At 38.1% G+C, this 25,361-nt stretch overlaps 1 protein-coding gene across 2 annotated transcripts in view; it reads left to right on the forward strand.

Annotated features, from left to right (window-relative positions):
- The window catches only part of myom3 (myomesin 3), a 293,178-nt gene that overhangs the window by 119,811 nt on the left and 148,006 nt on the right, over window positions 1–25,361 (forward strand). For both annotated transcript variants that reach the window (XM_051919078.1, XM_028819087.2), the window contains 5 exons: window positions 2,331–2,471; window positions 6,679–6,840; window positions 19,649–19,790; window positions 24,053–24,252; window positions 25,300–25,353. In XM_051919078.1, the coding sequence (XP_051775038.1) occupies window positions 2,331–2,471; window positions 6,679–6,840; window positions 19,649–19,790; window positions 24,053–24,252; window positions 25,300–25,353 (699 nt within the window). The remainder of the gene's footprint in view (window positions 1–2,330; window positions 2,472–6,678; window positions 6,841–19,648; window positions 19,791–24,052; window positions 24,253–25,299; window positions 25,354–25,361) is intronic.

Raw genomic sequence — 25,361 nt, forward strand, 5'->3', positions numbered from 1 at the left:
AATGAGTCACTGGATTCCAAGCCTGAATCTGAATGTGCGCCAGAGAAAGTGCCTGGGTGTGAGTAGGAATCCCATGCAAAGATATTCTGAGTTTCTCCTCAGAACAGACTCGACCCAACACCATTGAGCAAGCTTTGGTTTCCATAGGAAGAAAGAAGAAGGGCACCAGATGGCACAAAATGGATGGAGCACACGGCAGGGTGCTGGCAGGTGGCCTGATCACAATGTCTACACTGACATGCCAGGCCCAATGATGTATGCAAAAACAAAACCAGCCGCCTTGACGCCTTTGCTTGTGTTACGTATTTTAGGAAAGATTTTTTGTGTACTGACCTGGTAGGATTAGGTGGGTGAAGTAAGTCTTTGTAGGTCTGGGTTAGTGCTACTGGCTTACAGCACTCTTTTTTTTCAGGTTAGCATTAGGATCGCTCTGGGCTTTTAACTCCACATCCTGTTGCTTTTGTGTGTCTCCCTCTCATCACTGTACTTTTCATGGACATGAATCCTACAATTTTTTTTTTTAACTCCTTCTTGCTGCTCCTCGGGTCCCTGCAACTCTGACCCATTAATTGCCTTTAAAAAACCAGGTCACCAAGTCAACATCGCAGCTTCCTTCGTTTTTTATCTTTCTAATTTTTCTAGCCTGCAAGTATGTGCTGCTACCTATTGAGGCAGAAGCTCACAATAGGCCTGCTGATTCCGAAAAAGGAACATAACCCAATAAATTACTTCTGAGAACCCTATGCTGCCCCTATCAGTCAACTATTTGAGGCCTCACACTGTTTAGCAGAAGTTACTTAATTACTTACTGAGAAGGAGGTAATAGTGCATGCATTTGTACCATCTCGTGTTGATTATTGTAACTCTCTGTTCACGTGCTTAAATTCATCCTCACTTGATCTCTTTGTTTTACTTTTTAAGCTTGCTTTTGTGTGTTACTAAGAATTATTGTGTATGTCTCTGCATTTTATCCAGAATGCTGTTGTATCTAATTGATGTCACATCATACCTATCCTGATTTCTTTGCACTGGATTCCCATGAAATTAAGAATTCATTTTAAAATTCTGGTTCTCACTTTTAGAGCCTGACATGGTCAAACTCCTACCTATATTCCCGAGCTACTGAAGCCTTATATCACATTAATGTGTTTGAAGCCTTCTGATCAGGATTTATTGTGTGAGACTGTGATCCCTAAATTGTGAAACTCTCTTCCTGTGGATGTAAGATCAGCAGACACTACAGACATTTTTAAAAAGAAGCTTATTTATTCAACCTTGCTTTTCTAACATTACCGTGTTTTATTATGTATGTCTAGGCATTTTTTCCTGGTCGTAATTTGCTCAATGCTGTTTTTATGTGTTATCAAGTTTTATTGTGTTTGTCTATGCAGATTCTTTGTTTTACTTTTTAAGCTTGCTTTTGTGTGTTACTAAGAATTATTGTGTATGTCTCTGCATTTTGTTCCTGGTTTTAATTTATTAACTCGCTTTTGAGTTAGTGTCTGTGATGACAGTCTGTGAAGGGCTTTGTGACATCTGCATTTAGAAAGTTCTATATAAATAAAATGTACTTACTTAATTAAGCTCTTTGCCCCTATTCGAGCATAAGCCATTGATGATCATTCACCAGCAACTTCTATTCTGTGCTGCTGCCTCCAGTTGCCCTCAGTTCTTTGATATTTGTGTTGAGCTCATTGCGGCAAGTGTTTCTCGATTGTCCTTGTTTACGCTTTCCATGCCAGTCTCAAGTGAGAGTGTGTCTTGCAATGTTGGTGCCTGATTTTATCATGATGTGACCAAGCCAACCCTACCCTCCATGGGATCTCTTTCTCAATGGGGTGCTGTTGAGTTATCTGCCACAGCTACACAGCAGTGATATCAAAAAGAGAAAAAGAATAGTGATGGGTTAGTAACAATTAATAACCATTGAAATGCTTATGATTTTCTGCGGTGGGCTGGCACCCTGCCCAGGGTTTGTTTCCTGCCTTGCACCCTGTGTTGGCTGGGATTGGCTCCAGCAGACCCCCGTGACCCTGTAGTTAGGATATAGCAGGTTGGATAATGGATGGATGGATGGATGCTTATGATTTTGTACAAATAACTAACAAACAAAGATGCATTATTCTCAGCTAATCAGCAGCTCTAGTCAGGGTATGATAGACTAAAGTAGTCTTCAACACGCATATAAAAGCTAAGACTGAAGGAACATCTGTTATAACAGAAAGGTTTAGATGATGCCACTTTTTTGCTGGCCTCTGTCCTGCTGCTGTATTGTTGGTTATCCCTTTTTGTTGCCATTAATATCTCATTATTCCTTTTTTCTCACACAGCTCCAGACACCAGGGTGGAAGCTGATTTTGATGAAACATTCAAACCATTGTTTCCAAGAGAGGGCGAAACGTTAACACTTGCCTGTACATTTTCTTCAGAGTTGTTGGAACATCAGGAATGTCTTGCTTGGTTTAAGGACGGTCAGTTTCTTGCACAACACCATGTAGTGTACTGTATGTTGATTGATGATTTTAGAACTCTGGATGAAACATGAAGCTTTTATCATTCAATTTTCCTTCCTATATTAGAAAAGAATATTGATCTAGAGTTTAACAATACATTTTTATTGCAGTTCTTTGTATTTTAATTAGATTCCATTTAAAAACTTCTAAAATGTCTGAGGTGACTGCTTAATTCCTTGATACTGTGGATGTCCCCACTCCTGTTCTACACTAAAATAAGAAATAGACTAAAGAAGGTTGTAACAGATAAGCCCTTTGTCCACCTCTTGAACCCTCAGGTACCACTCTGAACACCGGATGAAAGTATAAATATTCTTTCTTTTATTATTAAACAGTGCACAAAGCACTCTCCCTACCACACTATTCATAAACAATTACTCACAAAACCAATACAATCCTCCACTCCCAGACACTTCGCCCTCCTACCTCCCAGCTCAGCTCAGCTCAGTGTCTGGGCTTTCCCATAGTCCTTTTATATCCCCCGACCCGGAAGTGGTTCCTGGCATAACCCACAAGTCCATTTCCTTCCGGGTCAGGGTAAACAGTCCTCTTCTTCACCCCGGGAGTATGTCGTTTCTTCCGGTCACGTGACTGTGACGCACTCCCGGGTTATAGGGCACGCAAGAGCCCACTAGCCCCCCCTACAGCGACTCCCGGTGGTCCCCAAGGTATCCAGCAGGGCTGTGTATATAAACTACACAGTCCATGAGGCCCTGCTGGAACTCGGGGCATCATCATGCTGTCCAGAGGGCTCCTCCTAGCGGCCTGGGGGTGGCGACTGGAGTCTGTAGCCGGTCGTCTATCACAAGGTCAAGGAAGCTAGGCTATAATAATGAGTGTATCTTGCTGAATGCTGGACCATGAGCCTCTGTCTCTTTTGTAAACATAACCCCCTAAGTGACCAAATTACTATAATACCCATTACACACATATGGTATACACCTTGCACCTACACCTTGCATCTAAAAAGTCTGAGAGTGAACTAGAAGTAAATTAAGTTTTCTTAATTTGAATTGAATGAATTATTAATTACTTATGAATACTATAGTTCTATTGTCCGATGCCCTTTTGCTCACTGGTAAAAGAAAACCATCACATATATTATAGTTTGACTCATCTTGATGTCAAGCTTTTTGGGTTTCTCCCTATTTTTAGTCCTCTCAACCTGAAAACCCCTAATTTTTAGGCCATTTTGTACCACATTTTTCTGTAGGAAGTTAAATTCTTATGAAAAAGAGTAAACCAAAAGATGTCATCAGCAAAATGATCAGGAGGACTTGTGCATGCCACATCAACCAAATCCGAGAGTTTACCCACTAATGGAATGTAAGTGGTCAAAATTACTTCTTTTTTGCAAAACTTTAAATGACTGTGGATTGGAAATAATAGCCATGTGGAGTGTCAATCTATGCTATTTCGAGGTTGCTGATCACAAATATGATAACATTTTTAATACCTGATTCTTTCCCAGTGGTCCTAGGCCTCTAAGGTTAAAATGACACATTTCAAACATAAGCATGTGGGGTATCCTTTTAGACTGTTTCAAGTTAATGATTAGAAATCCAATGTTAATTTTTGAATTTTGATTCTTTACTATCAGAGGGTGAAAAATCACAGAGTTCTATTATAATTGAGAATATTTTTAAATTAAATATTTAAATTGAAGCACATTTTAATATTTCAAATATTTGACACAACTGCTCTTGTTTATAATGTACTTCTAGCTCAAGAAGTAGATCTTTACATTTCTTATGAACACCCTGAATTAAGGCAGTTAATGTTAATTTGGACTTTTTGTGATTCATTTATTCTTTTTCCTCTTTATGTTACAACTATTAATTCTAGGTATACATGTTAAGAGGTGTACTGCTAATCTGTAGAATGTATTGCAAATGAATAAAGAAAACAGGTAAATGATTGTTGGGGTCCCGGAGGATGCCTCATTTAATGAATAAATCCAAAGGACAAAGTTGAGTACTTTGGTGGCAAAAGAAGAAAAATCAGTGATTACAGGTGAAAAACAATCTCCAGTGGCACAGAGCTCTGGCCTTCTCAGAAGGTGGTCTGAGATTAAACGCCAACTTCTGCTGGTACTTTGTTTTAAAGAAACAGGACCTTGTACTGACCGGACATGTCATTAGCGGCCCTCCAGGGTTTTCTCTTTCTCCACTCTAAGGAAACAGATGGAATCAATGTTAGCAGTGGTGTCACACTAATTTCCTTCTTCATATTTGTTCAACACAACCTGTAAAAAGCTTCTGATGCCCATGTGTCTGGCAGTATGTACTGTCATTGTGTCATATGTCAAATTTAGGAAGGTTTACCCTAATTACTTGTATTAACAGGATATAAATTTGAAAGTCCAGGTAACCCCCCCCCATTGCTCGAAGGCAGCCTTCCCACAATATTGTGGCACATGATTCGAACTGTACTATTAGAGCATTAGAACAGTTTTGATGAGCACAGGCACAGGCTGTTCAGCCCAGCAAGCCTCACCAATCCTATTCACCTAATTTCTCCAAAATAAAATATGATTTGCAGATTTAGGGTCATAGATGAAGGAAGCCCAGACTGAAGCACTGGGTACAAGGCAGGAAACAGTCCTGGACAGGACACCAGTCCACCACAGGGCTGACAGAGCAAATCATTTAGTTGATAAATGAGGTGCCACCTTTTACTATTTAAGTTGGGACACAGGGACATGGATGAAATCAGTAAGAGGAAAAGCTTGCCTAAGTTTAATAACATTTTTCTTCATATGGGGATTGTATATGGACGACACGTCACGTTATCTAGCAGTAAAGCTGAATGTAGCATTCTGGAGACCAGAAGATCTAATCTCAGTGTCAGTTTGGACATGTTGTGTGAATGGGTATTGACAAGCTATGTCAGGATGAATGACCTGCAATCTACTGATGCAGGAGTTCACTGTGAAGGGCTGCTATCCAAATTCACATGTCTCCAGTGCCTTTGCGGTGTTGTGAAGTGTAGGCACTTGTTAAAGGATAATAGATTGTATTATGATTGGTATTCTTTTTTAACTTTTAGCCGATTTCCTGAGGACTTCCTGGTACTTTTTGATGTCTATTCTGGGGTTTTGTGAGATTTAATTTGATATACACATTAATTTAGTTGCATCTTAATTCCTGACAAAGTTAAAATATTTTGACGTCCTGAGGCAACCTCCCACGACACCATGACATCATCAGCACGACCGTATATACGGTCACATTAAGTGGCACTTCGGTATCCATGTTTGGATAATTAATTCTCAGTTTTCTGACTTATTTTCTGGCTTACGATTCTGATTCTTATCCCACGTTTCTGGCTTAGTAAAAGATTGGTTTGTCTCTGGTTTTGGTACTTGTTTTATCTTCAGATCACAAAAATAAAAAGTTATTCTGTTTCAGCAGAACAAAATTAATGTGTATTAATAATGCTATTGGCAGAGTTTGAGCATATTTTCAAATGACATTTGAAAGAATACCATCCATCCATCCATCCATTTTCCAACCCGCTGAATCCGAACACAGGGTCACGGGGGTCTGCCGGAGCCAATCCCAGCCAACACAGGGCACAAGGCAGGAACCAATCCTGGGCAGGGTGCCAACCCACCGCAGGGCACACACAAACACACCCACACACCAAGCACACACTAGGGCCAATTTAGAATCGCCAATCCACCTAACCTGCATGTCTTTGGACTGTGGGAGGAAACCGGAGCGCCCGGAGGAAACCCATGCAGACACGGGGAGAACATGCAAACTCTACGCAGGGAGGACCCGGGTATCGAACCCAGGTCCCCAGATCTCCCAACTGCGAGGCAGCAGCGCTACCCACTGCGCCACCGTGCCGCCCTGAAAGAATACTCATCTTCTAAATACTGACATGAAGGAAGTGAACACTTATGCAATCAATTATTTTATGTTTTATATTTATAAGTAACTTCCCACATTTCAGAGGTCTGTGTTGACCTGGACATCAAAAAGTCTTTTTCAATGTCAAAAATGTCAAACTAAATTCATTGTGATTCAATGTTGTATAAATACATTTTATATTTTAATTTGAGTCAGTGAAAGAGCATAATATGTTGCTTTTCCAAATAAATATACTGAGTTTATGCATATTTTTTCTCTGCTTATATTACCTTCTCATTAATCCTTAGGCATTCCTCTGAAGGAGACAAAGTGGTTGCAGCTCCACACATCTCCCCGCCTGGCCTCCTTGAAGATTTCTCACATTTATAAAGAGGATGAGGGGCTGTACTCTGTTCACCTGCCAACACATACTGGAGTGAAGCGCCATAATGCCTATATTTACGTTAGAGGTATGAGCTAGACAGCCTACACTGGCACTTGAATTTTCTTTTGTTTTTAATGCAAAGATGGCTTATTTCAGTTCCATGACCTAATCTTGGAGATTGGGTGAATACTTTGACGTTTATATTATCACTATTCAGCAACAATCTGGCATCCCATGTGGGCTTGAAACAGAGGGTTTATATTGACTGAAGCCAGAATGAAGATCCTCTCAAATCACCTACCAAAACATCCTACTAAACTTCCTACTGTTACTGATGGGTTAATGCAATAGCAAAAATATACAATGATTGTGTTGAATTAAGTGTTAGGAAATGTTCATAGTGCTGTTGATCTTTGGGAATGCTTTATCCAATAGCAGATAAGATAAAATTTAGTTTCTGTTTAGTTTCTGAGTTGTTATTGAATTGTGGTTGTCAACATGACACATATTCAATATAATCCATACCCTTTTCACTCATGCAGGCTGCCCAAGGAGCTGACCGGGCCAAGGTTAAGTGTGAATGTATGAACAAAAATCAGAGTTGATGTAATGGGAGACTACCAGGTTAAAGTACAGGATGAAAATCGATCACATTGGCTTATGCATGAACGAAACTGTGAAGCATTACGATGTCCTTATGTTAGACGATCTGACATCAAAAGAGACTCAGGAAATGACCCACACACAAGAAGTTCCTAGCTAGCTCAAAACATGTCACAAATAAGCGTAGGTGTTAATTGTCATTTTGCATGTTTGCTTCACTGATAAAGTTCAAGAATCTGGAAAGTTTGTATGTAGGTGTTCTCTGCAATGAACTAATGGCCCATCTAGGATGAGTTCTTGCCTTCCACCCAACGCTGGTGGGACAGACTCTCTCCGACCATGAACTGGATTAGTCATGTTTTAGAATGTGCATGTTATGAATGGTGGCACGGTGGCGCAGTGGGTAGCGCTGCGGCCTCGCAGTTGGGAGACCTGGGGACCCGGGTTCGCTTCCCGGGTCCTCCCTGCGTGGAGTTCGCATGTTCTCCCCGTGTCTGCGTGGGTTTCCTCTGGGCGCTCCGGTTTCCTCCCACGGTCCAAAGTAAAGCAAAGCTCTTCAAGTTTTAGTAGTTGTAGACCTTTCAGACAAACGTTCAGAATCACATCCCCCTAACTCTGTCCCACTCTTGGTCTGCTCAATTTAAACATAATCAATCTAGAAATCAGTGGGCTTTCTGAGTAACTGTAATTGGGTGAAACCTGGCACTTTCATTGCTTGGTTAACCTGGTAACGCTCTGGGTGAAAATGACTTAAGTATTTATAGAAGTAGTAGAAGGGAATGTGTCTAAATCTGAAGCTAAAAACTCAATCCGCCATTCAGTAGGCTTACAAAGTTCTCATAAACATCACTTGGCTTTCCTATTAACACCACACTCCCTGTTTATCTCTCATCTGCCTGGTTTTCCAATATGAATCTTTAGTGCTCTAATGGGATGAAAGCAGTGGGAAAACAGAGGGGGTCGTACACTGCATTACATTACAATAAAACCAGGCAGAAGTAGTCTGCCATTTATCTTGTTTTACTGTTAGCCCTGATTATTGTATGTAATGATGTCTGCCTGCAGTCATAAAATGCTTCTCAGACAAATCATATTTTTAAATTCTTTTTAGTAATCTAGCAAGTGGCCAATTCCAAATGTTCACCTATTATCAGCCCCTTATTTTGTCTTGTGTCCACAAATGGCAAACAATTAAGCTCACTTGGGGAAAAGCTCCAGCACAGAAAGGGGATATTAAAACAATATATCACCCAAAAAATATTTTTTTATATACAGTATATTTATTTTTTCTTTTTTAATTTGTAGTGATGGCTGAGAACATTTTTTAATCTCCTGTTTTCATGCAGAGTGATGATAAAAAAAATGTTTGATAAAATTTAAGTCAATGGAGACCAACATTGAACAACAGCAAACAATATCAAAACATCCATAAAAAAATCTCATGTTACTTATGTTGCATAATCCACATGTCAGTCTTTCAGCTGAATGCTCAAAACATCCCCTATATATGCATTTTTACCTATATATGCATTTTTACCAAAATATTGCATAAGTCATTTCCAGAAAATGCTGTTGTGAACTAAAGTGGAACACGCTCAGGCATAAATAAGCGCTTGAATTGTAGAATTGCCCTCATTCAGTTGTCATGAGTTCAGCCCAGTAACAGCTTATTCATTGGCAAACATTGTGGTTCACATGATATTGATGGTGCAAAGTTCACTGAGGGGCATGTATAACTAAATAAAAAGAAAAACGAGTGAAAATATTATCAGAAAGAAAATATGTCTTGCATATCTGAGATCACAGGAGTTAAGGACATATTGTACTCTGACAGGTTCAGAGAGTTAAACCCATTTAGTCTTGAGCAGAGAGGACTGTGTGAGGACCTAATCCTGGGTTTCAATATTCTCAAATACATTGATAAAATAGATTCATCAGAAATCTTTGAACTATACAGAGAATCACATACTCAAGAACACAAGTGGAAATTAAGAGGAAGAGCATTTAGGGCAGAAGATAGGAAGTAAATCTGGAACAAACTACCAAAACATGTAGTTGAAGCAGAAACCCTTGACAACCTTTAAGGTGTATCTAGACTTGATACAGGGACATCTTAGCTATTAGCTAAGCAGACAAGCATGAATGAATGGTCTTCTCTGGTTTGTCAAATTACTTCTGTTCTAAAAATACATGTGCTTGGGACATTGTAAGCATACAAGTGGATGATTTCACATGTGGGTTATGCAATATGAGTGTGAGATTTTGTCATAGACATTTTTGATACAGCTTGTCGTTGTCTAATGTTGGTCACCATAGACTTATACTGTTATCAGAAACTTTATTATTTACATTTTCAATGAAGACATGAGAATAAAAAACTTTCTCAGCATCCACTACAAAACACATAGGGTAAGTAACACAAATATGTATTTTTGGATTCAATATTCCTTTAAAGGCCCACCTTCACCTCTTATTATAATAATAACAACCACGTTTCTCAAGAGATGACGAGCAGAATGTGTAGATTTTTTATGTGTTTTTTGCCATTTTTATACATAGGTGTTGAACTGATATTAACATTATTAGTGGTGAATAATCAACATAATTGGAATTCAGTGCCTTCAAATCCAAGTCATCTCAACAATGTAACCACACCACCTCTTGTATTGCCTATGTACAGATAAGAGAAGAATGCTCAACATGGGGTGAGATCATCTGTGGAGTTCCTCAGGATTTGATCCTAATTTTTACCAATGATGTAGATCTTGGTATAGTTAGTGAATCTGTAAAATTCACAGATGACATTAAAATTGGCAGCAAAAACAATTCAAGAAGATTTTGGCAAATGTCACAATTGGGCTAACACTTGGAAAATGCAATTTAATATGGAAAAGTGCAAAGTGCTACACATGGGCAAAAGTAACATTAATTATAAATTCTGGATGGAGGACACTGTCCTACCAGAAGCAACCTCAGAAAAGGATTTATGGGTTTACATTAGCATATTTTCTTCATCTAAGCATTACACAGCAGCATTTAAATAGTCAAATAACATGTTAAGTTATAAAGTAAAAATGGTTAAACAGAAATCAAGAACCATTATGCTCAGACTATGTAATGCATTAGCAGTTCCGCATCTGAAGTACTGTGTGCAGTTCTGCTCACCATGATGCAAGAAAGACATAGCAGCACTAGAAGCTATGCAGAGAAAAGCAACCGAGTGCATCCCAGGAGTTAAGGACATGTTGTACTGTGACAAACTCAATGAATTAAACCTGTTTAGTGTTGAACAGAGGAGACTGCATGGGACCTAATCCAGGTCTACAAATTCTCAAAGGCATTGATAAAGAAGATCTAGCAGAATTCGTTTAACTTAACAGTGAATCACATACTCAAGGATGCCATTGGAAATTAAGGAGAAGTGCATTTAAGAATGAATCCAGTAAGCACATCTTTACGCAAAGAGTCATGGGAATCTGAAAAAAACTACAGGGACATGGAGTTGAAGCAGAAATCTTGACAACCTCTAAGAAATATCTGGACTAGATGTTGGGGCAGCTTAGCTATTAGCTATGGCCTAAATTATCATTTCTAGTTTATCAATTATCTTAATGTTCTATTATTCTATAAATACATGTGTGTAGAACATTTTGCACATACAACTGGATGATTTCACATGTGGATTATGCAATATCAGCAACGTAACATTTTTTTTAATGGGTGTGTGTGATACTGTTTGCTGTTGTCTAATGTTAATCACTATGGACTTATATTATGTCAGAAACGTTATTTGCATTCTCTTGAAAACAAGAGATTAAATTTTTTCTCAGCCATCACTACAAAGTACATGGGGTAAGTAACATATAAAAATACTTTTTGGATGGAGTATTCCTTTTAAGTTACACCTTTAACTCGTATTATAGTGATAAGTAAACTAAACTTCCACATTTATAATTTCAATAAATATCTAGCAGAAAGCAAGATTTTGGCATATGTTTCTGTTTTTGCTGATTTGTTACATAGGTGTTAAACTGATGTTAACTTTATTGGGGTGAATGATCAATATTACCTGTATACAGTGTCTTCAAATCCAATTAATCTCAGCACTGTAACCGCATTACTCTCTGTATACAAGTATTGCCAGTGTAACATAACGAGGCTCCCTCAATTATGCATTTCCATACCAGCTTAGCAAAGTTCAGGGTCATGGAGGACTGGCGGCATTAGACACAATTAGGAAACAACCACAAAGCAGGGATCAGTCCATTGAAGGTTCCACTCACGCATACTTACACTCACATTCACACTCTCAAAGGGCTAATATGGAATTGCCAACCAACCATATCTGCACATCTTCTAATGCAGATTGCATGAATTTATTTTTTTTTGCTTGCATTTAGTTTCTCTGTTTTAAACTGAAGAATACTTTAATCAAACTGGTGGTAGGGTTACAGTTAGGTTTAGGGTTAAGGGGCATTAGCACTGGATTTAGACACAGTGAAGACATAGAGATTCAATTTAGCAAGTGTGAACATAGAGTAAGGCTGTGTAACAACAGGGCTTGGCAAGAATGCCGCTAAGATGCATAACAAATCTTTATTGGGTTGGTTTCTACTGCTCTAGAGCCTTTAAAATATGCAAGTAAAAGTATGAAATAAATGAAAAACAAAATCTGAACTTGTCAGAAGCTCCTTCAGACTTTAAGGTTCAAAGCTGTTTAGCTTATGCCTAAATCCAGCCTGGGGGACATTGCTTCCTGATGGGATTGATCTTCTTGCTAACCGTAGCATATGTAAACAAGGCAGTGTCTAATTATGAAGAGTTACAGGGAGGTAGAGGATCAGTTACCTCACAGCAATGTTCATCTGTGACAGAATATAGCGATTACATTAATACTATCTGCTCAATAAATATTTGTCCTAAGGTCAATATCAACAGCAATGGCAAAAAAAAAAAATTCTAAACTGATATATGAGATAAAATGCAGTTGTTGAAATCATATTTTATTTGGTGGAGATGGCAATGTGATATTTGGCAGAATTATTATTGCTATGAAGCCAGTGTAACCATTTCCACCACTGGTTTTTATAAAGCCTTTCCTATGTTTGTGCTGTAGACGGCATTGGTGTAGGACTCAAATTCTGTCCGTGGCAATACATTTTCAAATGCTGCTCTCTAGGTGCCTCAGTTTGCTCACTGGTATCTTTGTCTTGACTTACAAAGGCAATATTATGATCATCAGCCATTTCAAATTATTTTCGCAATGTTTGTGATAGTTTTATCATCATCTGTGTTTTTTTTTTATATTTTCATTTATATTTCATCATTTTCTGCCACCAGCATTTTCTTGATATTGCTTGGTATACTGCGTGTGCAAGGTGATGGCAGTTGTGAGAGAAAATGGAATCAGGAGGTGGCACAGAGAAGTCATAATTCACACAGGGGTCATAACTGGGAATACAATAATGAAATGACAAGGCTCAGAATGTGCAGCCAGAATCATGGTCAGAGAACAAAGCCATAAGTCAAAAGCCAAAAAAGGTACATGTAACTAGAGACAAGAACTGCTAGATGTAAATCGTAATCAGGGGGCAGAAAAAATGATCATGCTCAGTACATTCAGAAGAAATAAAATGAATTGACACAAAGGTTTTTGTTTTTCTGCTTCTAAAATTTAAATCTTGGATGATAAGTTATGTGTGGCATTGACCTTTTAAAACATTGTGATATTGAAATCATGATGTGCAACATCCAGGAATGGTCTCTCAGTAATGGGGCTTCTCTTCCTAGCAATCATTTCCAACCTGGTGGCATCCATAAGTAAAACATGATCTGCGCTTTGGTAGAACCAGGTCATTTGATTTTTTAGCACTGTCAAAAAACATAAAGAAACATAAAAGGAATATAACCACTAGAAACCTTGAAAGCCATACTCAAGTAATTCTTAGAGACTGAGGAACACTTAAAGAAATGTAAACGTATAAGACACATTATGACAGCTTGGCATGGATGCCTGCTGAGTGCAATAATGTTGGAGGGCATGTGTCAGTTTGATGGTGAACCAGATGACATGTTACTTAAGAGTGAGGGCTTCTAGTAAGTGTGGGTTGGAATTTTAATAAAGAAAAGACTCCCTGTTGAGCAAAAAGTTTTGTTTAAGACTTTCATGTTCTTGGTTAAGACACCTTCTTGTTTCTTGATTTTCCCATCTCAAAATATTAGCTAGCCTCAAGGTTTCAGTTTCACGATTGCATATTCAGCTTTTTCCAATCAGAAAAATTTGAAACAAACAATATACATATTTTTATTAGAGTCTTTCTCATAATTTATTACCAGGGGCTGAAAATAAATACAGTAATATGTCAGCTTACAAAAGAGGTGCATTCTAGGACTTTAGTTCTTTACATGAAACGTCACAGTAGGAACCTACTCAAAGCAGCCATATCCACTACTTGATGTTGCAATGACTTGTTTACAACAAACTCCTGTTTTGTCAAATAATGCAAAGAAATAGCAGGCCACAAGAACAATAAATGTAGGGACTAGGAAGATAAACATCAGTCAAAGTCAAAAACTGGGAGATCAAAGTATATCAAGCACCTCATCCAAATATTAACCAAATCTCAAGATCAAATAAACAGACATTGTGAGTTGTAACCATAACGCAAACTGCCACACGTGATTAAATTTCTTTGAGAATTCACAATTTTATCCATGTGATGCAACTTCTGTAGTGTGTGGGACTAAACTACTGGGACCCACTTCTTAGCATCTGCTACACACAATGACAATGCACATAGCAAACAAAGTGATGTTTCCTGGAAGATGCAAACTTATTCTACCTTTGTTAAAGCACAATCAGAAGTAAAAATGAATAGCAAAATCAAAATAGGCTACATAAAAACTCTATTGGGAGGCAGAACTTTAAAAAGAACAAAGAGAAACAGGAGAAAAAAGAAAAATGAAACCAAATCATAACAGCAGCAGGATATCACAAAGCTCACAAAACAAGAAAATCAAAGGAATAAATATCACCAGCTTGTCATAGAACCCAACATTTCACACTAAGGCAGAATTTGAACAGATTCTAAATAAGTAAGAGATCTGATTAGAAAGAAGTACAAGTCTGAGAGCATAAGTATTCTGACAAATGCGAGAAGGCCATTCAGTCCATCAAGCTCATTTGTGTAGCTAATAGCTACACTGTCCCAATTTCTCATCCGGACTCTGTTTAAAGTTTGTCAAGGTCTCTTGGTAGTCTGTTTCAGATTCCCACAACTCGGTGTAATAAAGAATTTCCTGCCTTCAGTCCTAAATGCATTTCCCTTTAATTTCCACTGGTGTACTCAAGTACATGGTTCACCGTTTAGATAGATAGATAGATAGATAGATAGATAGATAGATAGATAGATAGATAGATAGATAGATAGATAGATAGATAGATAGATAGATAGATAGATAGATAGATAGATAGATAGATAGATAGATAGATAGATAGATAGATAGATAGATAGATAGATAGATAGATAGATAGATACTTTATTAATCCCAAGGGGAAATTCACATACTCCAGCAGCAGCATACTAATAAAAAACAATATTAAATTAAAGAGTGAAAACAATGCAGGTATACAGACAGACAATAACTTTGTGTAATGTTAACGTTTACCCCCCCCCGGGTGGAATTGAAGAATCGCATAGTGTGGGGGAGGAACGATCTCCTCAGTCTGTCAGTGGAGCAGACAGTGACAGCAGTCTGTCGCTGAAGCTGCTCCTCTGTCTGGAGATGATACTGTTCAGTGGATGCAGTGGAGTCTCCATGATTGACAGGAGCCTGCTTAGCGCCCGTCGCTCTGCCACGGATGTCTAACTGTCCAGCTCCGTGCCTACAATAGAGCCTGCCTTCCTCACCAGTTTGTCCAGTCGTGAGGCATCCTTCTTCTTTATGCTGCCTCCCCAGCACACCACTGCGTAGAAGAGGGCACTCGCCACAACCGTCTGATAGAACATCTGCAGCATCTTATTGCAGATGTTGAAGGACGCCAGCCTTCTAAGGAAGTTTAGTTGAAGGAGTTTCTGCTGGATCTTCTTTATCAATGCCTTTGAGGATTTTGAAGACCTGGATGAGGTCCCCATGCAGTCTCCTCTACCCGAGACTAAGAAGGTTTAATTCTGAGTCGGTCAAAAAGTCCTGGGATGCACTTGGGTTCTCTCCTCTGCACAGCTTCATGTGCTGCTATGTCTTTCTTGTACCGTCGTGACCAGAACCTCAAAAGTACTCCAGATGCAGTCTCACTAGGGCATTACATAGTCTTAGCATAACATCCTTTGCTTTATATTCAACAGTTTTTATAATATAACCTAACCTTTCATTTGCCTTTTTAATAGCTTCTGCACATTGCTTAGACAATGAAAACGTTGGATCAACTTAAACCCCTAAATGCTTTTCAGAGGTTGCCTCTATAAGACTGTCTTCCATCTTGCATTTATTTATAATTGACAATCCTGTTGCCCACAAATAGAACTTTGCACTTTTCTAAATTAAACCGTGCTTTCCAAGTGTTTGTTCAGTTCTGAAGCTTGTCCAGATCTTTTTGAATTGCTTTTGCTGCCATCCCTCTAATTGTTGTGCCATCTGAAAATTTCACAAGCTTACTTACTACACCAGAATCAATGTCACTAATATAAAACAGACACCACTGATACCCTCACTCCACCTGGAGCATTCTTCTCTTGCTGGTCCTCCTTGTCTATTGTTGGTTGGTTAACCAACTTGAAATCCTCTTTTTTAGGTTACCACTGATCATTATAGCTTATAGTTTTAGAATTAATGTTCATTGTCGGACTATATCGAAGGCTTTTTGATAGTCTAAGTAAATTATGTCACATGCTTTGTTTTTATAAACTACTCCAGTTGCCTGTTCATATTTTTGTTTGACAGGATTTCCCTCTCATAAACCCATGTTGATCATGAATGTGCGGTCAGGGGAGGCAGGTGAGGCACTGCCTTACCTGTCATCACGAAAAGTTAAAAAAACTAATAATGATAACATAAAATAAATGTAACTACTGGTCTGAGCTATAAATTTGTTTTCTGCATGTTTCCAATAATTTTGATCATTTTTATAGTCAAAATCGCTGAATTGGCGCATTTCCTTTTCAAAACAACTACATACTGTATGTCAATTAAGGTCAAATTTGAAATCCATTTTTTTTGTACACCACTCAATACGTTTATTTGTATTGAATAAGTATGAATTGTGGAATTGCAATGGCAAATTTAGAACACATGGAGGGTGCAGAGCAAATGGGCTCTCTCTGCTCCCTCTCGCCGCTCTAAATGTAACGTCCTTTCTTATCCAAATATGTACCTTACCGATATGTGTGTAAAGAATGCTGATGAGAAGTTAATCATAACCAATAGTCAAAGTGCACGCTGCCAATTGAATAGTGAATAAGCAACTCTTGTGGGTTCATATACTGCATTTGTAAATCTTACTCTGAAGGAGTCCGTGCCTCACCAGCCATGAACCTCACTGCATGTCACTGATGCTGATTGTTATTTAGTATATTATTTTCATAATATATTCAGGGTGCAAGGCCATTCTAAAGGCATGAAATTTTACCTAGGAGATCAGAAATTGAAAAAAATATTATATTACAACCCAACTGCCTAGATCTACCAAACCTGTTTGCTAGACATCAAGAGTACTTTGAGGAAAGCTTCTACAAAACCAAACGAATGCCTTTGAAAGAAAATTTTGCTTTTGAGCATTCTTCTGGACAGAATATTGTTTAAGAATTTAAATTTTTGGTAACATTGTCCTTCCATCCTTCCATCCATCCATTATCCAACCTCCTATATCCTAACTACAGGGTCACTGGTTTGGGGTCTGCTGGAGCCATTCCCAGCCAATACAGGGCACAAGGCAGGAAACAAACCCTGGACAGGGCGCCAGCCCACCACAGGGTGCGCACACAGACACACACACACACCAAGCACACACTAGGGACAATTTAGAATCGCCAATGCACCTAACCTGCATGTCTTTGAACTGTGGGAGGAAACCGGAGTACCCGGAGAAAACCCACGCAGACACGCGGAGAACATGCAAACTCCAAGCAGGGAGGACCCGGGAAGCGAACCCGGTTCTCCTAACTGCAAAGCAGCAGCGCTACCCACTGTAGTATCAACTAATCACTAGATTCTTTATTGTCTATGTCTAATTTCTCTTTTATAATGTCCCTTTTCTATAATCTGTGCCAGTTAAATCAAAATTTGGTCCAATTGGACTTCAATAAACACCCTGATGATTGCATATTAAATAAAGTCAGTGAATGGAATTATTTATATAATGGGATATGATTGTACTGTATTGTAACATTAATATTAATAAATAAATAAATGTTTCTGGTAACTAGTTTGTCAGCCCTTTATAAATAAGACCCCTTGTTTTGATAGTTGTTCTTGTGAAAATAGTCCCTTCATGAAAACTGTCCCAGTCTCAAAGTTTCTGTCTAGTCTCTTTTGTAAAATTTACTGATACAGGATGAGCATCCCTAATCTGATATGCCAGGGACCACAAGTATGTCAGATTTTGGAATATTTGCATATGCATAAAGCGATATCTTGGGAATGGAAACCAAGTCCAAACACAAATTGAATTTATGTTTAATCTTATATACATAGCCTTAAGGTAATTTTATATAACATATTTAATAATATTGTTCATGCAGTCAGCAGAATAACTGTAACAACTATTTGACAATAGCAATAACAAACAACGGTAGGCTTTCAGTCTCCATCAACGATGTGTGTTTTGAGTAAAAGGTTACTGTACACAGGAAATAAGAAAAAAGAAACCAAAATGAGTAATGAACATAGGAATGGTAGAGATGATGGGTGACAACAGACTGTTGCCAACAGAATAGGGTGTCAGATCCTATGTCTCCGTTAAATTCCTATTTAAACTGCCACACTGATGTTACCACACCTTCCACCCATTGGTAATGCACTTGCGACTCCTGAAACTCCACCGGGAGTTTGTCTTGCCTTGTCACTCTTTGATCACTTTTATCCTAGCTTCAGCAAACATTTGTTTTTAGTTTTGGAAGTTGGAGGCCAGGTGATTATAATTTTCACTCATATCTGCTATCAAGAATCTTGGACTTACATAGTTTCTCAATCCATTTTAAAATAGTCTGGCCTTGACTGGGACATCTACTTCCATGATATGTGTCAGACTGGAGTTATACAGCTGGTAAGAATCCACTATAATAAAGTTAAGGGAGAAGAGGTGTGTGCAAGAAAGTAGGAGAATGAAAATGGATGGGTTGTAGAGGGTCCTCTTGGGGAGGTGTGTGACCATGGTCTGTGAGAATGACAAAAGAAGAAGAACCACAGAAGTGAGGTAATGATAAATTGCTGGATGAAAAATTGGACTGGACTGCCAATACTGATTCTCTGTGCAAGACAGGACAGAGCCGGCTATACTTCCTTAGAAGACTGGCATCCTTCAACATCTGCAATAAGATGCTGCAGATGTTCTATCAGACGGTAGTGGCGAGCGCCCTCTTCGAGTGCGAGTGGTGTGCTGGGGAGGCAGCATAAAGAAGAAGGACGCCTCACGCCTGGACAAACTGGTGAGGAAAGCAGGCTCTGTTGTAGGCATGGAGCTGGACAGTTTGACATCCGTGGCAGAGCGACGGGCGCTGAGCAGGCTCCTGTCAATTATGGAGAATCCACTGCATCTACTAAACAGTGTCATCTCCAGACAGAGGAGCAGCTTCAGCGACAGACTTCTGTCACTCTCCTGCTCCACTGACAGACTGAGGAGATTGTTCCTCCCTCATACTATGCAACTCTTCAATTCCACCCGGGGGGGTAAACATTAACATTATACAAAGTTATTGTCTGTTTTTTACCCACATTTTTATTACTCTTTAATTTAATATTCTTTTTTGTATCAGTATGCTGCTGCTGGAGTATGTGAATTTCCCCTTGGGATTAATGAAGTATCTATCTATCTATCTATCTATCTATCTATCTATCTATCTATCTATCTATCTATCTATCTATCTATCTATCTATCTATCTATCTATCTATCTATCTATCTATCTATCTATCTATCTATCTATCTATCTATCTATCTAATGGTCAGTAGTTGTTAGGACAGCTGAAGTAAAGACAAAACTGACCTTGTCTACAGATATTTTCAATGAAAGAAAACAATCAAGAAATTATGTTTTTTGGGTGAACTATTCTTTTATTGTCTGTCCCTGTCCAACAGATGCAGTGGCAGATGAAGCAGGAGTACCTGGATCTCCACTGGATGTGCAGTGCACTGACATAAATAAAGATTATGTTTTTCTTACTTGGAAACCACCAAGTGCAGATGGAGGAAGCCCGGTGACAGGGTACTATGTTGAAAGGTAAATGCCATTTATTTATGTAGCTGGTTATCCAAAGAGAATAATCATTGCAAATTTATAATAAAATAGATTCCATAATACTAGAGGACCACTAGGTTAAGTGACTTAGTCTGCCTCAGTGGTGAGGATTGAACCTGCAGCATTATAGTTTATAACACAAGACCTTATGGAACAGGATACTCTCTATCCTATCCAAGCCATAAGATATGTTTGTGATAAAAGACCTTTAGGCTCATGAAGTATTAAATGACTCGTAGAAGGACAAGGATTCCTACAGGAGAAGAGACAGATATGAGGGGAGTACTTGGCTTGAAATGGCTTCTTCTAGAAAAAAACTATAAAACTGGAATCCTGAAGGTAGCAGCAAATGAGACAACCAGAGACTGGTGGGGAATGTTTTCTGGTGGTGCCAAAAGGCAGTATTTAAATGAATTTAATTGAATTTAATATTTTTTCCATGAGCTCTGACTTCAGTGTGCATTCACCAAGATATTTCAAAGGTCATATTCTGAAAGAAGAACATAGCATATGGAGATGTAGAAGCCTCCTGGCAGAAAGAACAGTGCATAAATAGTAAAAACAGAAGAGTTCAGCAGAGATGGACATAATGCAGCTCATGAGAAAGAAGGCAAGGGATGGTCTTCTTCTACATGGCTGCTAAGCGTTTACACTGTACAGTGGAACCTTGGGTCATGACCGTAATTCATTCCAAAACTCTGGTCGTAACCTGATTTGGTCGTGACCCGAAGTAATTTCCTCCATAGGATTGTATGTAAATACAATTAATCCATTCCAGACCGTACGAACTGTATGTAAATATATTTTTCCAAACATTTTTAAGCACAACAATAGTTAATTATACCATAGAATGCACAGCATAATAGTAATCTAAATGTAAAAACATTGAAAAACACTGAGAAAACCTTGAACAGAGAAAAGTAACATTGCAAGAGTTCACGCATAGCTTTACAAACCACTCGCTGTAAACACTTTTTTTAATGAGTTTTAAGCACAGGGATAAAAATGAACATTTGAAAAATCCGTAATTTAATAAACAACCAAGAAAAGTAACATTGCAACAATGCACGCTATGAACCGAAAAATGAACATTTGAAAAATCCATAATACAAAAACTAACCATAAACTAACCTTGAATGAGTCGAGTTCTGGCATGAAGGAAGTGAGGAGGAACTGGGTGGAGAGGAGATTACAGTTTTGAGGTAAAGTCTGTGATGATGCGGGTTCGCTGCATGCTCCCATCTCTCTTCTGGGAGAATGTCGGTAATGTTACCGATGAGCACGACAGTGAGGCACTACAATGGAGCAATCAGATGGTGCAAAAAGTGCCAAGTGCTTTTATTAAAATCAAAACAACAATCAAAAAAAAGTCCAAATTAAATAAAGTGCAGTGCTTTCAGAATCCTTCAATAAATAATTAATCCCATAAAAACAGAAGTGAAGTGGAGGTTAAAATCCAATAGAAAAAAGTCTTCATTAAATACAAGGAGGTTAAAACAATGCTGAAAGCAATCTCTTTAAAAATAAGCCCGGTGCGTTCTTTAACTGCCTTCTTGGCCTTACGCAGCTAGCTGCCTCTCTCGCTCCTTCTCTCTCTCTCTCGCTTGCTCTCTCGCGCTCTCTCTCTCTCTCACTCGCTCGCTGCACAGGGAATGCACAGGGAGACACTGAACACGTGCGGAAATCATCGGCACATACGAACCGGAAGGGAAACTGGCTTGTTCGTCACCCGAGTGTGTGGTCGTGAAAAAATGCAAAAGTTTGGCGAACTTTTTTGGTCGTAACCCGATTTGTACATGGTCCGAGACATTCATGAACCGAGGTTCCACTGCATTCTGAAATTTGCTCCTCTGCTTTCCTTTTCTTTACTTTGTATTCATTATGTTGCTTCAGTTCTGCTAGGAATACTAGCAAGAGTTTTAAGTTCATGACCAGGGGAAGAGATATGGTGAAATAAATAATAAAAACCAGAAAGACTAACAATCAACAACAAAATTAGGATCGCATACCAAAGTTGTAGTCAAAGAACTGGCAAAGATCAAAAACACAGAGAAAATACAGTAAAAATGAATTGCAAATACTTAAAGCAAAGGAGTTTATTTAGGACTCAGAGTGACTTTCACTTCATTGTGTAATTTAGTTAGAGGTCTTGACCTCTGAAGACACTCCCAGAGAGACGCTATGGAGCTTTTTAGCAGGTCACATCAGTTTCTTGTCCACAGACAAAAAAATGAAGGTTTCAAAGAAAAGAACACTTATACCTATTGTGAAACATGGAGACCACACAGTTATTCTTTGGGTCTCATCATTTTTGTTGAAAGCTATTTTCATTTGTGTTATTATTTGAATGAAACCTCTTAAGCAACATCTGTTTTTTGTTAAATACAGAATAACCTATGATGGGTGCCAAGTACTTTTGTCAGTATCAAGTTATTTCAGAGACAATTGTGGATTTTTCTTTATTTGTGGTGGGGTACCTACAAATTTGTCAGTGTCTGTACACACCACTAAAACTTCTGAACTTCTGAATGTATTCAAGACAATACATCTTTGCAGAATGTTTCCATACTGGCTGGGAATAGTTTGTTTATTTTTCATCACAAATGTCTTATTATTACCAGAAATTGTTACATAAATCACATCTAATTTACAGTAAAATAAGATAAAGCTTTTAGGGATCCCTATATGTATTAATTCTTCCAGGAACAATCTATATACATACAAAGCTAAAGCCTGTCCATCTGTCACATTATTACTCACCAAGCACTGAGGTAAGAATCTTGATCTTAGTCTTGATTGAAAGCTTATGACCCAATATGTACTGAAATTGTCAAAAATTTCTGGTGGTGCCAACCTCCAAAACAGACCTGGGTTTGTTATGGCTAAATGATCAGGAAACAAAGTGGCATAGTGGAAAGAAAACAAAACCCAACAATGTCTGCTATGCATCAAGCAAATCAGAGGTTGATGACTTGACAGGGAACACCATAATAATAATAAAAAGAAGAAGATGAAGAAAAGCTGCACTATCTGTTGAGCGTGATACAGAATGCAGCAATGACAAAGACAGAGAAATGCGTGCAATCTTCAGAAAAAGTTAAGTGCGGGATACAAAATTCAAGAACAACAAACATGGAGAAATGCATACAATGGTCACGTAATGAATTATTATTATTATACATGTTCAGACTCCTATAGGAAATGCGAGCTCTTACATGTGTAAACAACTGGCATAGAGTTACTGCTGCTTATATCTAACCTTTTGTTGTCCTGAAGAAGAGGAGACACAGTGCCATCAGATGAATGTGAAGTGTTGGGTTACAGAATGCAAAAATGTCAAACACGCAGAGCTGTATGTGCATCAACCACATCACAGAAGATGATTAAGTGATGAAGACCGAGACAGAACAGGCAGAGGGATACTGACACACGCAGACACCCAAGAAGTAATCCTGAATATAGCCCGATAGGTTCTGTAAATTCAAAACATTTTAGGTCACGGCAACCTGGTGGAAACTTTACTGGTGACTAAAAATGTTTAGCTTGCTGGGCCTGTGCTTTTATGATAATAATAATAATAATAATAATAATTCATTACATTTATATAGCGCTTTTTTCAGTACTCAAAGCGCTATCCACACAGGTCTATTAATAATCCCCAGGTTCACAGTTTATAATTATACCAAAGACCTCTGTAGTAGAAAGAAGGAAAAAGATGACATCTACTGAACATCAAGCACATCACAGAAGATGCTTAAGACTGAGCAACTGAGCAGCAGGCACATGTTAAGACTCACAGACATGCAAGACAAGTTCAGGATATAAAATGCAAGAACAAAAATAAGAGAGAAACACAAGCCGTAAAAGATCACTACTCAAAAAAGTTTCATGACTAATATAAAGCTATTTGTTGCCAACATGGAAAAGTTCAGCTTGTTCTATATAAACCACCTTTATTTTAGGACCGCAGTTCTGCATGTTTCAATAACATACGGTATGTTAAAGGATGCTTTTGCTGTCAGAGCAAGATATGCCTAAAACTGAACATTTTGCCCGTTTCCTTGTGTATGTCACTTAAAAAGCTTCTTCCTCTAACCCAGTTTTGTAGTAGTGTCCCAAATGAAATTACATTGTGCTCTGCTGTGACAGTTATGACATGCCTGGAATTACAAAGGTGTTTTGTATATCACTTTTATTTTTCTAAATTCTGCAGCTAACCTTTCTGTTCATTTTTATATTCACAGATGTGAAAGAGGAACTGCAGAATGGGTTCAGTGCAATGATGAGCCCCATAAACTCTGCAGATTTCCACTGCAAGGCCTTACAAATGGGAAAACCTATTACTTCAGAGTGCGGGCTGTGAACAAAGTCGGGATTAGCCGGCCATCTATGAAGACCGAACCAGTGACCGTATCAGATCCTTCAGAAGCAGGGAGAATCATGGGTAAAGAAGAGTGAAAAAAATAAAGAAACTGGCCAAAATATATTCACAAAACAACATGCTGAGAGAAGGGTGCAGTTCGCTAATTAATCAGCCGTGTTTATTATGCTAACTTTAGTTCCAAGTTTTAAAGTTACTTTATGGCACTTAATGATTTTTTAATCAATTCTACCTGTTTTTCTATCTATTTTACAGTGATTTATCTATCTATGTATTATTATTAACTAGTATATAGTTCCATTTATATCTATCTATCTATTTTTTATGCTTCTTCATATTATAATAAATCATTAGTCATTCAGACCATCTGTATTTATCGTAAACAGAGTCTTTATAGTAAACAGTGTTGTCAGCTCATAACAAAGCAATTAAGCACAATATAAAATAAAATGAAAATGCAAGCTGTTTATATTTTGTAGAAAATAAGTGGAGGAAAAGAATTTGGAGTACAGTAATACTCTACACTGTCTTGAATCAAAAAAGGTTATTTGACAGTTTAAATTTCTTTCTGCCACATATAAGAGCTCGAGTGCAAGTCCATTTGCTGTTTCAAGGACACTCCTTTGGATGTTAACAGTATTTTTGATACTGACTATAAATCCAAATTCAAAACAAACAAATAAATAAATTATACAGAGTTGCTCTTTTCAACCTCTCATTTTATTCAGTCATGACTTGTTTGTTCCATTTGCAGTTCCAAAAACAGCACAAAAATATTGAATTAGGGCTATTTTGCCTCTTATATTTATTTTATTTTTTTTTAAATAAGAGTCCTGAATGTTTGCCTTGTAGTTATATTATACTTATGAGCTCTGACTTGTAACATAAATGCATTGTGTTCTTTATATATAAATACTTGAGTTTTTCAACCTCCAGTACTGCACTACCATGAAATGTACCTGTTAAGGCTGAAATCTGCTCAGTTGTGAATCCTGAACTGATCTCAGTATCTTAAAGAATGACATATCTCCATAAATAATGTGTAATAATAATGTTGTGCCATTGTTATAATCTTTGCAGTCCCTTGATGCTAACATTTTCTTTCAACAGTCATTGACCTGGACCATGGCAAGCAGATTACAGTAACAAAAGATGAAATTGAAGGTAACTTT

Source organism: Erpetoichthys calabaricus, chromosome 14, assembly GCF_900747795.2.
Source record: "Erpetoichthys calabaricus chromosome 14, fErpCal1.3, whole genome shotgun sequence".
NCBI classification, from domain to species: domain Eukaryota; kingdom Metazoa; phylum Chordata; class Cladistia; order Polypteriformes; family Polypteridae; genus Erpetoichthys; species Erpetoichthys calabaricus.